Source organism: Thunnus albacares, chromosome 13, assembly GCF_914725855.1.
Source record: "Thunnus albacares chromosome 13, fThuAlb1.1, whole genome shotgun sequence".
NCBI lineage: Eukaryota > Metazoa > Chordata > Actinopteri > Scombriformes > Scombridae > Thunnus > Thunnus albacares.
In genome coordinates this window covers 27,421,598-27,437,802 of record NC_058118.1, presented here as the reverse complement: position 1 = coordinate 27,437,802, position 16,205 = coordinate 27,421,598, and the positions used below count along the sequence as shown (strand labels likewise).

At 38.2% G+C, this 16,205-nt stretch overlaps 1 protein-coding gene and 1 long non-coding RNA gene across 4 annotated transcripts in view; one reads left to right on the top strand and one right to left on the bottom strand.

Moving 5' to 3' along the window:
• Nucleotides 1–15,125, top strand: part of LOC122994950 (unconventional myosin-VIIa-like) — a 57,975-nt gene extending 42,850 nt beyond the window's left edge. For both annotated transcript variants that reach the window (XM_044369775.1, XM_044369776.1), the window contains 20 exons: nt 280–453; nt 863–1,090; nt 2,341–2,511; nt 2,599–2,716; nt 2,821–2,947; nt 3,921–4,090; nt 4,220–4,410; nt 5,240–5,364; nt 5,521–5,678; nt 6,092–6,245; nt 7,651–7,806; nt 7,911–8,016; nt 8,470–8,583; nt 9,180–9,267; nt 9,391–9,497; nt 9,696–9,881; nt 10,559–10,675; nt 10,847–10,930; nt 11,267–11,386; nt 14,198–15,125. In XM_044369775.1, coding sequence (XP_044225710.1) covers nt 280–453; nt 863–1,090; nt 2,341–2,511; nt 2,599–2,716; nt 2,821–2,947; nt 3,921–4,090; nt 4,220–4,410; nt 5,240–5,364; nt 5,521–5,678; nt 6,092–6,245; nt 7,651–7,806; nt 7,911–8,016; nt 8,470–8,583; nt 9,180–9,267; nt 9,391–9,497; nt 9,696–9,881; nt 10,559–10,675; nt 10,847–10,930; nt 11,267–11,386; nt 14,198–14,290 — 2,787 coding nt within the window. In that variant the 3' untranslated portion in view covers nt 14,291–15,125. The remainder of the gene's footprint in view (nt 1–279; nt 454–862; nt 1,091–2,340; nt 2,512–2,598; nt 2,717–2,820; nt 2,948–3,920; nt 4,091–4,219; nt 4,411–5,239; nt 5,365–5,520; nt 5,679–6,091; nt 6,246–7,650; nt 7,807–7,910; nt 8,017–8,469; nt 8,584–9,179; nt 9,268–9,390; nt 9,498–9,695; nt 9,882–10,558; nt 10,676–10,846; nt 10,931–11,266; nt 11,387–14,197) is intronic.
• On the bottom strand, nt 10,399–14,312 carry LOC122994953. Of its 2 annotated transcripts, none has more exons than XR_006406692.1 (3): nt 14,224–14,312; nt 11,285–11,383; nt 10,399–10,621 (listed from the first exon to the last, which is right to left on the bottom strand). It is a non-coding gene; the product is annotated as an uncharacterized LOC122994953 (long non-coding RNA). The 2 variants fall into 2 exon arrangements; XR_006406691.1 differs by lacking the exon at nt 14,224–14,312 and adding an exon at nt 12,751–12,770.
• Nucleotides 15,126–16,205: the final 1,080 nt, after the last annotated feature.

The window sequence follows — 16,205 nt, the reverse complement described above, 5'->3', positions numbered from 1 at the left end:
AACGACCTCACATCTCTTCTTACATTTAAATCTTGTAACTACAGCACACGATCCAATAATTACTTAACCTTAGATACCTCATATGTACGTACTAATCTTGGCAGAACTGGTTTCAGGTATTATGCACCGTTCAAATGTAATGAACTGCAAACTGTCCTCAAACTAGATTCTTTCATTTCCCCCTAAGTATTAAAACTTTATTATCTGATGTTTTTATGTAAGGCATGATGTTGCATTGCTGTAGACTGTTTTGATTAGAGTTTTTTTTGCCCCCCCCAGGCCACTAAATCGAAGAAGCCCATCATGCTCCCAGTAACGTTCATGGATGGCACCACCAAGACCCTCCTGGCGGACTCGGCCACCACTGCCAGTGAGCTGTGCAACGCTCTGGCAGACAAGATAAACCTCAAAGATCGCTTCGGTTTCTCGCTCTACATCGCTTTGTTTGACAAGGTATAACTGGGATTAGACCAGTATATAATGTGTAGAGCTGCAACAGTTAGTTGATTAATTGATTCACTAATTGACAGAAGATTAATTGGCATGATTTTGGATTGTTGCTCGGTCAAAATAAGGTATGTGATGACGTTAACTTGAGCTCTAGAAATGTTCTCACTGGCATTTTTCAGTTTTCTGATGCTTGTAGACTAAATGATTTACCGACTGATCAAGAGAATAACTGTTAGATTAATCAATAATTAATTTAATCATTAGTTTCAATAATATGACACCGTATTACCTGCTCATTAAAAATCATACAGTCAGTGTTGTCCGATATGATAGAGGTTGTATATTCACATCCGAACTGAAAATCTCTGACTTTACTGTTTATTGGATAAACTTGTGAACTTCATTATTTCAGGTGTCATCGCTGGGCAGCGGCAGCGACCACGTCATGGACGCCGTCTCCCAGTGTGAGCAGTACGCGAAGGAGCAGGGCGCCCAGGAGAGGAACGCCCCCTGGAGACTGTTCTACAGGAAGGAGATCTTCAACCCTTGGCACAACCCGGCCGAGGACTACGTCGCCACAAACCTCATTTACCAGCAGATCGTCCGAGGGGTGAAGTTTGGAGAGTACCGCTGTGAGAGGGTGAGCAGCTTTGTTTGTTTTGTAACTTATTGATTTCTTTTTTTCACCGGAGATCTTGTGCAAGAACTTTAAAAAGTCCCATCAACTCCATTTGCTCAATTTACAGATGAACAACACATGTTCAGGCTACACAGACAATTCTGCAAAGTCTGAAGATGTTTTAACAGGACTAAGAGTCTAAAGTTATGCTGAAATTGAAATTTTGACCTGATGATGGCGCTGGATGAAAAGTTAAGGGATCAGAAAGGTTACTACATCATCCTGAAGGAGACATGAATATCAAGACCAAGTTTCCTAGCAACAGATATTGAGACATATCACCTGCTGGTGGAAAAGTCAACAGATCTCCAAAGTCAGTAAGATACATCATCTGACAACCATGACTGTCTGTTCCAAATTTTCTTCTAATCCCTCCAATAGTTGTAGAGATTTTTCATTGGACAAGTGAAAACTTGCTGACCTGCTGGAGGTGAGAGACACAAATTAGGAGATTTCAAAAGTCATTAATGTTATTCCAATGTCCAGCAAACAAAATAAGGCCCCTAAAGGTCACAATAGTCCCCTGAATGTCCGGGGCACATCCTCTGTTTAATTGGTTGGCGCCATCAGTGTTTGTAGTTTCATACCAATTCATCCAACAGTTTTTGAGATATTTCAATTTGGACCAAAATGGTGGACAAGCAGACGGTCCGCCACCCGACAGACCGACAGTGCCATCTCTTGCAAAAACATATTTTAGTTTAGGCCTGTCATCTCACAAAATCTGATATTTTTGTGCTTAGAAAAAGAAAATATTTATATTTATATCATTGAAAATTATTCAAAATAAGCCAAAAAAATGTGCTCAATATATCACTATAGGTGCTTGAAATCAAAATCGTGCAGCAATCCTTCTATGAAGCTGGACTTTTGCCATGAAATGTTGGCCAAAAGTCTGAATCCAAATTGAGAGGTACTGGTACAAATTAAACCCTTATTAGCAATCAAACAAATATTTAAAAACATTTCTGAATAAATTGATATTTCATACTGTTGAGCTGCAAATTTGAGTTAGACTTAAAACACAACACCAGAACAAAAATTAACCAAAAACTGGTCCAAATTGGTCACTTTTGATACAATAAGGGCTCTTCTATAACCACAGCTGCAGGAGAACAGTCAGTAAAAGACAGTTAAAGAAGTCAGTGACTATCACAGATATTGGTTTTGATTTCTTGCGATCATCTCTTGACTCTGTATCTGTCCCAAAGGAGGAGGATCTAGCAGAACTGGCCTCTCAGCAGTACTATGTGGATTATGGTTTAGAGATCCTCCAGGACCGCCTGCTCAGCCTCATCCCTTCCTACATCCCCGACAGAGAAATCACCTCAACAAAGACCGCAGAGAAGTGGGCTCAGCTTATCATCAACGCCCACAAAAAGGTGACCAAAACCAGCACTTTGTCTTTTTTTTTATGTTTTGAGTTTTTTGAATTGTGTGAAGATGACTAACAACCACTAAACGTCCAGGGATTACACATGAAGAGGAGGATGAACACGCAGAAGGTGAAGGAGGATGTGGTGGATTTTGCTCGTTTAAAGTGGCCTTTACTCTTCTCTCGCTTCTACGAGGCCTTCAAATTCTCAGGTTGGTGACACCAAAGCACTGAAAGGCAAAGATATTCTATTGCAAACTATGTTTTCCTGTGTATGTTTGTGTGTTTTCATGGATATGTTACTGTCTGTTCACAGGGCCCAGCCTGCCCAAGAATGACGTGATCGTGGCAGTGAACTGGACCGGGGTTTACTTTGTGGACGAACAGGAGCAGGTCCTTCTGGAGCTTTCTTTCCCTGAGATCACTGCTGTGTCCAGTAGCAGGTATGAAGCACTGTATCAACACACAAAACAACACTGAAAACAAAACATCGTATGTCAAAATTATACAAGATAGTACCAGTAAAAGTTTGGACACATCTTCCCATTCACTTGAATGAGAAAGTGCATCCAAATGTTTGACTGATACTGTATGTATGTGCAATTTTATCCAAAGTGAGACCTGAAAATATTACGAAAACACTAACTCAAGCAGTTTATCAATATATCAGTGATGTATTGATGAGGGAGAATGAGAATACTATTTGTTACATTACAAATAGGTTCAGCTCAGTTTTTGGATTTAGGATAATTTGGTCCAAAGCTTTTAATTCTCCAACAAAAACATAATTAAGCTTTTTTTTTTAGAATTTTTTTTTTAATTCAGCAAACAGAAAAACTAACATATTAACTTACCAGAGTTCATAACCATCAACAAATCATAAATTTAGCTTTTTTTTTTAACATTTGCTCTGTGTTAGCCATCTAGCATGAATATTGCTTAAATTCAGCTCTAGCATTGCTATGATTTCAAAATAAAGTACAACTGTCTACATGCTTTGAGGAACATTACCTTTTTACGTAGAAAATGTAATTTTTGGTTTGGACCTCTGGTTGTATCTGACTTTATCTTTCTTTTTTACTTAATACAAGTACCATTAATTTGGGTCATGCTCTTAATGTCGCCTGTTTGCACTTGAGTTTGTTTTATTGTCATTTTCTATGCACAGATGTATAACTTCTGAATTCAATACAACACTAAACTGTGGTACTGTGGTCTGGAGCTGTAATTATCAATCAACAGAAAAGAAAAAAAGTAGTTTATTCCTTTTAAAAAACGTATCCCAAAGTTGAAAAAAATTACCTTTTTTATGGTTAGGATCTTCTACTTTCATGAACTACTACATGATGTCCATGTTTTGGAAATTAATTTATACATTAATGAAAGCAATCGGTTAAAGTAAACTTCGTTTTCCAGAGGGGGTAAACTGCAGGGCCAGAGTTTTACCTTGGCCACCATGAAAGGAGACGAGTACACGTTCACCTCCAACAACGCAGAAGACATCCGCGACCTGGTGGTCGCCTTCCTGGAGGGTCTGAGGAAGAAGTCCAAGTATGTGGTAGGACTGCTGGACTGTCCCAACCCTGGTAAGAAGCAGCGAGGGTTTGAAAATAAAAGCATGTTTTGGTTAATTTTTTGTAAGTTTTGGCCTCACTTTTGGGAGACATTGGCTTTTGTTTTCCTTAATTGTGCATATATTCGTTTTTATCTCCCAGCGGGGGTAGATTCCACATTCCTGAGTTTCTCCAAGGGGGATCTGATCATCTTGGATGAACATGACGGAGAGCATGTGATGAACTCTGGCTGGGCTCACGGCATCAACGACAGGACCAAACAGAGAGGGGACTTCCCTGCAGACTGTGTCTACGTACTTCCTACTATCACCAGACCGCAGTATGACATAGTGGTGAGTGGAGCCAGAACAACAACATCTTGAGCTTTAGGAAACAGTGATCGACATCTGTCACCAATTCCTGACATTGACAAGAGGAAAGATAGCCAACTGAAAGTAACATTACAGCCACAGCAGTTGATAATGTTATATTAGCTTACATCTTAATAAATGTGGGTGTGCTGCCTGCATGTTATTGTAGTTTGTCCCAATTGTTTCGTTGCTGCTTCTTGTCTAATTCTCTCGGCAGATGAATGTAGTTCATAAATCTGTTTTTTCCAAGAACCAGTAACGTGAGATAACATTACTGACAGAGACAGAACTCAACTGAATGCGAGATGCGTCTTATTAACGGCAATGCAACAGGTGAAACAGCTAAATCAACTTCTGAACAAGAGATATTATTGGCTGCTGGAAAGTAATTAGGAGCAACAAGACTTTGCATTTAAACAGTGATCAATTCATTTGTCCATTCGTCTGTCTTTAACATTATAGTTTAGTTTATGCTTTATGCTAAGCTAGGCTAACTACATCCTGACTCCAGCTGCAGATGAAGTGCACAGACATCAGACTGAAATCAAACTTCTCATCTCACTCTTGGAAAGAAATCATAAATCTTCCCAAAATGTTAAACTATTGCTTTAAAAACATTCTCTGTGTAAGTCATTTGATGCATCCTTCTGTCGATTTATAAAAAACTATATAACTACATCTTAACATCTTGTCTTTGCAAGTGAGTCTAATAACTCAGACGTCTCCTCTCTGTGGCTTCACCTTTCACAAGTCTTCAGCCCTCTTTTCACTCTTTCTGTCTCTTTGTCTTTCTTCCTCTTTTCTCTTTCAGGCCCTGGTAACTATGACTCCTGATCAGAGGCGAGAATCCATCAGTGTTTCCCTGAGTAACCTCTCTGACAATGAGGACAAAACCAAGGCCTACACACTGGAGGAGTTCTCCTACGACTACTTCAGGTGTGTTTCCCAAATCTTTACATGCACACATACAGATATAATTCAGGCGTCTTACTCCATGTGTCCAAACAATATTGATATTGAACGTATACAGTTGCCTTGTTAACATATAGCTGTATTATGCAAGAATGTTATGTTTCTTCTCCTTGTTTCCAGGCCTCCTCCTAAGAGCACTCTGAGCAGGGTGATGATCTCTAAAGCCCGAGGGAAGGAGCGTCTGTGGAGCTGCAGCAGGGAGCCTCTCAAACAGCCTCTGCTGAAGAAGGTTCTGGCCCACGAGGAGCTCTCCCAGGAGGCCTGCCTGGCCTTCATAGATATCCTTTAGTGGAGGATGAACAGGTTTTGTTGTATGTTTGGCTCTTTTTTTGTCATTAATGTCTTTTTTGTAAATTTAATAGTCTCTAAACCTTTTCTCCAAACTTACCAAGGCCTAATGTGAAGCTTCAGCGTCCAAATGAGTCAAATCAAGTAGATATCTTTCAACGTTACAGTCTTTTTAGTGCCAGAGTCCCTCCTTTTGTTACTATACTTCCACTGCAGCTCAACAGGGAAACACAAAGAGGGAGTTTGATGCTAAAAAGACTGTAAATGTGGCAGATATCCACTTGATATGAATAACTCAGACTGATGAAGCCTCATATAAGCTTCAGAACCACTCAGTCACATTACACTGTACCTCACGACCTGTTGTCATGTTAACAGTCGATGTCCTTAACTGTGGCCCTACCTATTATGAAGTATATGGGCGACTACCCGTCCAAACGAGCACGCTCTGTCAACGAGCTCACCGATCAGATCTTTGAAGGAGCGCTGAAGGCCGAGCCGCTCAAAGACGAGATCTTCTGTCAGATTCTCAAACAGCTCACCGATAATCAGATCAAGTAAGTTTAAAACACACACACACACACACACACACACACATAAACAGATATCAAAGATGTAAAGCATGTAGCAGAGCATGATGCTGCCTTTAAGGAGCTCTTACAAATGTCAGAATTATGAGTTCAGTATTTACGAACATGACAGGGACAGTTGAGATGTGATGAAAGTTTTGGTTCTTCTTACGTTCATTTATTTAGAATAAGAAAACATGTTATAAATGCATAATGACACAGCTTTCATACAGCTTTTCATACACTTAAGGAAAACTAATGCATGAATACAGCAGGTACACTATATGTCCAACAGTAAATGGACGCCGGGACGTTACACCCTCATGTGATTGTTAAACATGTCATTCACAACCCATTGGCAATAAGCTGCAGCTATATCAGCCTCCACTTTTCTGGCAAAGGTTTTTATCACAAGACTTAACATGCCAGCAGGGATTTGCTCCTATTCAGCCACAGGAGCATTAGTGAGGTCCAACACTGATGTTCAAGTCAAGTCCATTTTTATTTATACAAGCCCAATATCACAAATCACAACATGGGGCTTTTCAATCTTTACAGCATACAGCATCCTCTGTCTTTAGACCTTCGATTTGAATAAAGAAAAACTTCCTAAAATAAACCTTTAAAGGGGAAAAAATGGAAGAGAGACCTCAGAGGGAGCAACAGAGGAGGGATCCCTCCTCCTCCCCAGGACGGATACATGCAATAGATGTTGTGTGAACAGAATAGACTAAGACAAAATTACAGCATGAAAAAACAGGATGACAAAATTATAGATCAGTTGATATGAAGAATATATCTGGAGTTGGATGTTGGGTGATGGTCTGGCCCACAGTTGGCGATACAGTTCATCCCAAAGGTGTTGGATGGGAGATCAGGACTCAGTCGAGTTCCTCCGTGCTACAGTTTCTTTATGATTCTTTCTTTGGCCATTAAGTATATTTAACCCTCCTGTTGTCCTCGGGTCAAATTTGACCCGTCTTCAAATGTTCTTATATCAGAAATGTGGATTTCCTTCATGTTATTGCCTGAAGATCACATGGATGGTTCCATACCACACACTGTGCAAGTAAAAGTAATGATCACTACTTTCATTGAATTTTGGGTGTTTTATTAAAATTTATAGCATCTGTGGACTTTTGTCTTCCCGAGTCAAAATTGACCCGGGAAGACAAAAGATGCATGGTCGATGGGAAGACAACAGGAGGGTTAACTCACTAAATGAGAGGGTTTTTTTTAGATCTCTAACTCACACAACGGCACTGCTGTTGATATTTTAATGCCAAAAGAACACATTTTTGACCATTAACTCAGTTGGATCATAGCTCATCATTAGATCATTGCTTACTCTGTGTGTGTGTGTGTGTGTGTGTGTGTGTGTGTGTGTGTGTAGGTACAGTGAAGAGAAGGGCTGGGAGCTGCTGTGGCTCTGCACTGGTTTGTTTCCTCCCAGTAACATCCTGCTGCCTCATGTCCAGAAGTTCCTACAGGCTAAGAAACACTATCCGCTGGCTCCAGACTGCATGCAGCGACTACAGAAAGCCTTACGGTAACACACACACACACACACACACGTCCCTTTCTTCTGGTCTTCATAAATACTCTTGTTCTGTTCACTTTACATTCGTCTCTCTTCTGTTTCATTTATTGTAGAAATGGGTCGAGAAAGTACCCTCCTCACCTGGTGGAGGTGGAGGCCATCCAGCACAAAACCACTCAGATCTTCCACAAAGTTTACTTCCCTGATGACTCAGATGAGGTCAGTGACGACTAAAATCCAAAATGTATATCATTACATAACATATAATAACTGCAAGAATTAGACTGATACTAGCTACGAAGCTCATATTAGCTTTTATTTAAAAATCAACACCCTGATTGTCTGTGATTAGCATTGAGACATTTTGGACTCCACATACAGTATGTAAAGAAGCATTTTTGACATTATCCAAAGGGTTCTGAATGATTTTTATGAGTCTAGAAGGTTGTAAAATAGTTGGAAATTGATCAATATAATCCTTCAGTTTACTTGAAATTATAAAAAACAATCATAATTCGAGATTCCACACAACAGCATTGACATTTTTATTATCATATATTGCACATGGCCTTCTGTAAACCTGCTACACTGAAAATATTTGCTCAAAATTCACATTTTTCTCCCCACAATTTCAGTTTCTTTCTCATTTGTCATGTTGTGTTGTGTTCGCAGGTGTTTGAAGTGGAGTCGAGCACCAAAGCCAAAGACTTCTGTCACAACATCTCTGGACGTCTGATGCTCAAATCCTCTGAGGGCTTCAGTCTTTTTGTCAAGATCACTGACAAGGTGAAGACAATCTGTAGCCTTATTAACTGGATTCTAGTAAATACCCTGTATGTTAGTACTGTAGCATCAATATACTGTGAATTATATGTTTTTTATTCTAAAACTAGATGTCTGTCAGAACAGTTGAGTACAGTGTACAGTAAGTGCTGTTTAAGGGAACAGATCTACATTTTGGGAAAAACACTTATTTGCTTTCTTGCCAAGAGTTAGATAAGACGATTGTTACCACTCTCATGTTTGTCTATTTAACATGTTGCCACAGCCAGCAGCAGATTAGCTTAGCATAAAGAAAAGAAACAGAGGGAAACAGCTGGCCTGGCTCTTTCTGAAGATTGATACCACTCTCATGTTTGTCTGTTTAATGTGTTGCCACAGCCAGCAGCAGATTAGCTTAGCTTAGCATAAAGAACAGAAACAGAGGGAAACAGCTAGCCTGGCTCTTTCTGAAGGTAAAAAATCTGCTTCGTGCTAATCAGCATGTTATATCTTGTGTGTTTAATCTGTGTAAAAACTGAAGTGTAAATATGACATGTTGTGTACAGAGGGTTATAATATAAATGTTGGTAATTTCAGTCTGTTATTTTGTGGTTTTCCAGGTCATCAGTGTGCCTGATGGCGACTTCTTCTTCGACTTTGTGAGGCACCTGACTGACTGGATCAAGAAAGCCAGACACGTGAAAGATGGTAAACTAAAATTCAACTATATCTCTTCCAACAAAAGGCAAATCTTGTAAATGTGTCCTCTGTCTGATTGTTTCATCTGGTTGTAACAGTTTATCTTCTCAACTGTGTGTCGCGGGTGTGCAGGTGTTGTGCCTTCATTGACATATCAGGTGTTCTTCATGAAGAAGCTGTGGACGAACACTATACCGGGAAAAGACTCCATGGCTGACTCCATCTTCCACTACTACCAAGTGAGTGGCCTCTGCTACAGATTATTTTACTTAAAACAGCTTAACAAGTGGATCAACATGGTCTTTTTAAAGGAGTTTGGATGTTCTGTGTATGTTTAGGGATGAGTTTAACACCAACGGACAGCTTCAAACTGAAAAAACTGAACTAAACACATGCAGACGTGCAGTATTGTAAAAATGACGTTCCTCTCTGTGCAGGAGCTGCCTAAGTATCTGCGTGGCTACCACAAGTGTTCCAAGGAGGAAGTGCATCAGCTGGCGGCGCTGATCTACAGGGTGAAGTATGAGGAAGACAAATCCCACTTCCACAACATTTCCAAGATCATCAAGGAGCTCGTCCCTCAGGAGCAGATCAGATATCTGTCCCCCGACGACTGGAAGAGGGTGAGCTGATATATGAGAGCAGCACGAACTGACTCACACACCGAGACGTCTGAATGAAATTTCTTGTATTATTTCATGTCAGGTTATGCACCAATGATCAGTTGACAAATATTTTCCATTTGAGCTTGTGGCCACAGACGTAGAATAAAAAAACTTTTGATTGAAGCATCTTGGTTTGCAGTTCTCTGTTAACTTATTCATTATTTTAGTAGCTATTCTCATCCAAAAATACAAATTTTAAATCTGATGTTGGTAGTTCGCATGTATTTTGACTTCTGATGTTCACATAGATAAAACATACATCAGAATAGATGTGTTTTATCCATAAAAGTGTATGGCGATACTCTAATATTAATATTGGCTCAATCACAGTCAACAAATAAGTAAAAAAAACTAAAAAATATACAAAATATAGACTGAAACCAGAGCTACTTACCCTAGAAATTACACAGGCATCAATTAATGTTACAAACACAACACAAATACAAAATAATAGCGTCCCACATTTAGAGGTCAATTCAAAGAAACACAGAAAAACTGACTTTAATGTTATTATTCAAATATCTCTGCTAAATGGACGCCAGTTAAAGCTACAGTGCCCTGAACCCTGATTAGAGATAAGAGTGTAAACATAATTAATGAATAAGTGAAAAAGTGTCTTTCTTTTGTGCTCTCAGTCCATCATGTCGCTGTTCAACAAACACTCAGGGAAGACTCGAGAAGAAGCCAAACTCTCCTTCCTGAAAATCATTTACAAGTGGTCAACATTTGGTTCTGCCTTCTTTGAAATCAAGGTAAAGACGTTAGATCACAGTAATTAGTTTATAAAAGCATATAAAAAGTTGAATTTGAGAGTTGTCTTGTCATCTGTTGTGATTACTTTGTGTTTATTCTCATTTTAAGAAAACAGGAATACACAATAACGTGTGAAATTTCTTTTTAAAATTATTCTGTTTTATCTGCAGCAAACAACTGATCCAAATTACCCAGAAACCCTCTTGATAGCAATCAACAAACATGGAGTCAGTCTGATTGATCCAAAGTCTAAGGTGGGTCCAGATTTATCTGTTTGTGTCAATTTGTGTTAAAAAAATAGTTTTGATTTGATCCAAATGTTTACAGCTACAAAAGAGAACTTTGTGATTTGGCTGCCTGAAAGGTTGGAGTTATGACCCACAAATCCACCAAACAAACCTTTAAAAACAAGATCTGGGATTTTTATATCTCAGTCATTTTGGCTTTAAGTTACATATTAGTTAAAGCACCACGATGTGTTTTCATTCTGTTACTGTGGTGTCATTTTTAATTTCCTTGTATGTATGATATAGCTGTTTCTGCCAGCAGCAGTGTATCTGTGCTCACCTGACTCGTTATACTTCCCGTAGGACATCCTCACCACTCACCCCTTCACTAAGATCTCCAACTGGAGCAGTGGCAACACGTACTTCCATATCACCATCGGAAACCTGGTCCGAGGCAGCAAGCTGCTGTGTGAAACCTCACTGGTGAGCCAAACGAATTAAATAACATGTTCATGAACAAAATTTCTCTGTATTTGGACATCTGTCTTATGGTTGACTTCAGCAGCTTTTGGGCAAAAATGGCCAAAACAGCAGAAAAGAATGGACTGGGGCATATTTTTATAAGATTTTTTGACAGATGTTACACCCATAGAGTGGAAGCTCACTCAAGGGGTGACATATTTTAGAAAAATAATTTATTCTGAAAGAACAAATTGGCACTTTGTGAGTCGGCTGATCTTCAGTGGCTTTACTCTTAACATTAACTGCCAATTTAAATTAGTTGGAACAATGGAACAACAATCCAAAACAATAACAATATAATATAAAAATTCAATATTTCAAAATCAGTAATCATGTATAAACTAGCTATTTCCATTTAAAATCATTAGTCTGACAGAATCACAAAATATATATACATAAAATAGGCTATTAAAAATTATCAATTCTATAACAGAGCACTGAAAGTACTATATCAGTCCATTATTTACAATTTTATCATTTCAGGTATAAAACAATTATCTCATTCCCTCATAACTTCAATCACGCAACATTTACATTACAATATAATCTCACTCATTCATCCTCTCTGTTTACGCGTGATGTATTACAACGTGAGCTGCCTTGTTGCCTTGACAACGGTAAACAACAGCGCTGCTAATCAGCTGTTGGGGCTCTGGTTCTAACTGACGATGTTCTATAACCGTTGTAAACAACTGAAAATAAACATACTGAAAATAAACGTTACGAACCGTTATAAACTGGAACTGAAAATAAACGTTATTAACTGTTATAAACATACTGAAAATAAACGTTATTATCCGTTATAAACAAACTGAAAATAAACGTTATTAACTGTTATAAACATACTGAAAATAAACGTTATTAACTGTTATAAACATACTGAAAATAAACGTTACGAACCGTTATAAACAAACTGAAAATAAACGTTATTAACTGTTATAAACATACTGAAAATAAACGTTATTATCCGTTATAAACAAACTGAAAATAAACGTTATTAACTGCTAGAGGAAAACGAACAAAACAAAGAAAATACAAACCACAAAACACTATAACATTAAATCTTATACATAAATACATACATACATACATACATATCAGTGCAGTCAGGCAAACCTTACATCTGTTTAATTTAAAGATAACTATCGTTGTAACTGGCAAGCTAGTGCCAACTTGCTCCACCTAGCTAGCGCATATACACTAATAACCTACAGACACGCTACCATACATAAGGCAGTACAACAACAGTAAAAACAACAATAAAAACAGTCCATTAAATAGAAAAACCGAAAAACTGAATACACGCTTACATGACATTTACCCACCTGAAAGAACAAATTGACACTCTGTGAGTCGGCTGATCTTCAGTGGCTTTACTCTTAACATTAACTGCCAATTTAAATTAGTTGGAACAATAGAACAACAATCCAAAACAATAACAATATAATATAAAAATTCAATATTTCAAAATACAGTAATCATGTATAAACTAGCTATTTCCATTTAAAATCATTAGTCTGACAGAATCACAAAATATATATACATAAAATAGGCTATTAAAAATTATCAATTCTATAACAGAGCACTGAAAGTACTATATCAGTCTATTTACAGTTTTATCATTTCAGGTATAAAACAATTATCTCATTCCCTCATAACTTCAATCACGCAACATTTACATTACAATATAATCTCACTCATTCATCCTCTGTTTACGCGTGATGTATTACAACGTGAGCTGCCTGGTTGCCTTGACAACGGTAAACAACAGCGCTGCTAATCAGCTGTTCGGGCTCTGGCTCTAACTGACGATGTTCTATAACCGTTGTAAACAACTGAAAATAAACGTTATTAACTGTTATAAACATACTGAAAATAAACGTTATCCGTTATAAACAAACTGAAAATAAACGTTATTAACTGCTAGAGGAAAACGAACAAAACAAAGAAAATACAAACCACAAAACACTATAACATTAAATCTTATACATAAATACATACATACATACATATCAGTGCAGTCAGGCAAACCTTACATCTGTTTAATTTAAAGATAACTATCATTGTAACTGGCAAGCTAGTGCCAACTTGCTCCACCTAGCTAGCGCATATACACTAATAACCTACAGACACGCTACCATACATAAAGCAGTACAATAACAGTAAAAACAACAATAACACAATAAAAACAGTACATTAAATAGAAAAACCGAAAAATTGAATACACACTTACATGACATTTACCCAACTGAAAGAACAAATTGACACTTGGTGAGTCGGCTGATCTTCAGTGGCTTTACTCTTAACGTTAACTGCCAACTGAAGAGTGCAACCGCTCATTCCTTATATACCCCCAGGTGGTCTATTGCCTTTTCCATTCCAACTACCAGTATGTGAAATTAAATGGGGGGAGGGTGTCTGTTAACATTCAAAATAAAGTTTTACACATATAAAAAAATAACATTTAAATCAGTGGAAATGTCCTATGTGCCACACAGACATCATCATTTGTCTGCTAGTAAATTAAAAAAGACTTCAGATATAATATTTAGTCTCCTGTATAACACTCAAAAACTAGAACTGAAAAACTGAGTTTCATATGATTTTTTATGGCTGACGACGTTTTTTTTCCACTTCAAAGATATTGTTGAATTATTTGCAGTTCTGTTTTTAACATCAGACTTACTTTATGGCAAGAAATCTCAGGATTGCCTGGAAAAGAGTATTAAATTCCCAAGTTTACTAAAGTGCGTCTGATCTTGGACCCCTCAGGGCTACAAAATGGACGACCTCCTGACCTCTTACATCAGCCAGATGCTGACGACCATGACCAAACAGCGAACCTCCCGAGGCAACAGCAAGTGAGCAGACGGCTGGAAACTCATCGATCTCTGTGACAGACGAGGCACGGTCAGTCGATCCTGCGTTTCCTGCACAGTGTGAATAAAAAAAAATACAAAAACTGTCCCAACAGCTGTGACACTGTAATGCCAACATTTTCATTTATCTTATTGTTTATCGGCCCTGTCTTAAAAACTCACCTGTTGCCTTTTAAAATGACCTTTTCCCAACATGACACATGTAAGGTGGACAATTTTGGATGCTCTCTATAAACTGTTTGTCATGTTATCTGCCGTCCTCCTGCATCTCCAGCAGTCTGCATTGTTTTGTCAGTGAGGTTTCTCAGTTTATTATCTCTGTGCTGTAAAGTTTTCCTAAATGAGCTTTCATTACGACTAGTTTTAGACATTTTCAGACTGAATTCAATGCCATGATGTTTGTTTTGTTTGTTTTTTTTCAAATCCAGGAATCAGTGTTGAGACAATCAAACTGTATTCCAGCTTTTTGCTGGATTCACACAAAAATAAAATGTCAGTCTGGGGCCGTATTCACAAAACATCTTAAGGCTGAAAGTAGCTCCTAACTGGCTGAGTTACTGCAGGAGAAACTCCTAAAAATAAGGGGCGTGTCAGAACGAATTTTAGTTCTCATATGTTTTTGGTCTAAGAGTTTTTCACAAAGCATTTTAGTGATAAAAGTAGCTCCTGAATCTGAGAAAAGTGCCTCCCAGCATCAGGATTTTGAAAAAAATTTATGATAATGAACTCTCTAAAGTGTATTTTGATGACAGGTAAGTTAATAAGGATTCAATCAGTGTACCAAAATATTAAAACAACACAATAATACCAGAAAAAGAAAAACAGTTTACATAACTCTCCACTACTGTGCCACTGGAAACATGCAGTTTTAGAGTATAACCGCCATCTGTCAGAATTATTCATCAAACCAAAAATAGGCCAAACGGGGCTTTTCTTCATCCGCCACCATTCAACCATCCCACACTGAAAGAAATGTTGGTACCACCGGCTTCATGCTACCTGATGTTTACATTTTATTTGCAGTCTTCAAAACGCACCGCAGTATCATAAAATACGCTGGTGGAACCAAACATCTTTCTGCTAATTTATGAAGGCGAAGTGTGTGTGTGTACTGACAGAAAAGTTACTGAAAGTCAACACAAGGCGTTAGCAGCTAATGCTACTTCAAACTGAGCCCTGGCAGCGTTTTAATGGCTAAAAGGTTATCCAGTGTATCTCTGCCCATGTTTACTACTGTTAGTGTGGCAGAAGACGTACTTTTCTGGAGTGTTTATGATTTTGTATTTAAAATAAGATATGTAGAATTTTTTGTTTCTTTTTTAGTCATACTTTTGTTCAAAAAGTTAAAATATCAATTCCTAATCGCAGCTGAATCAATTCGGCTTTATATCGCAAAGGTAATCGTTACAAATTTATCTATCGTTTTTGTACATTGTGGACACTGTAGCGTTATATAGATACGTATTGAATCATCGGAGAGGGAACGATGCTAATATGTAGAGTTATCCCATCAAAAGATGATTTGTTCAGTCAACTGGAAAAAATATCTCGATATAAACCATAGACTGTATAAAATATGAACGTAGTTACCGTGAATCATCCGTTGGTTTCTGGAGAGCGGTTTTGAAGCTCAAAGTGAGCCGCTCCGGCCGTCGCCATCTTGGCAGTGCGTGACGCTGCCTAACTCCCAGCCAATCAAAAATGGGCAAAGAGGCGGGGCCTGAAACAAGCCACCTAGCGGCTGGCGGACCTGTCACTCAAAGCAGCTATCTCTTTCATTATGCGTAACTTTACGGCTTAATAAAATTTAAACGGGTGAGTTCAACCTCCGTACAGTTGTCATGAAAGGGGAAATTAGCTATAGAGACCAAAATCGTTTTTTGTACCAGGCTGTAAACATG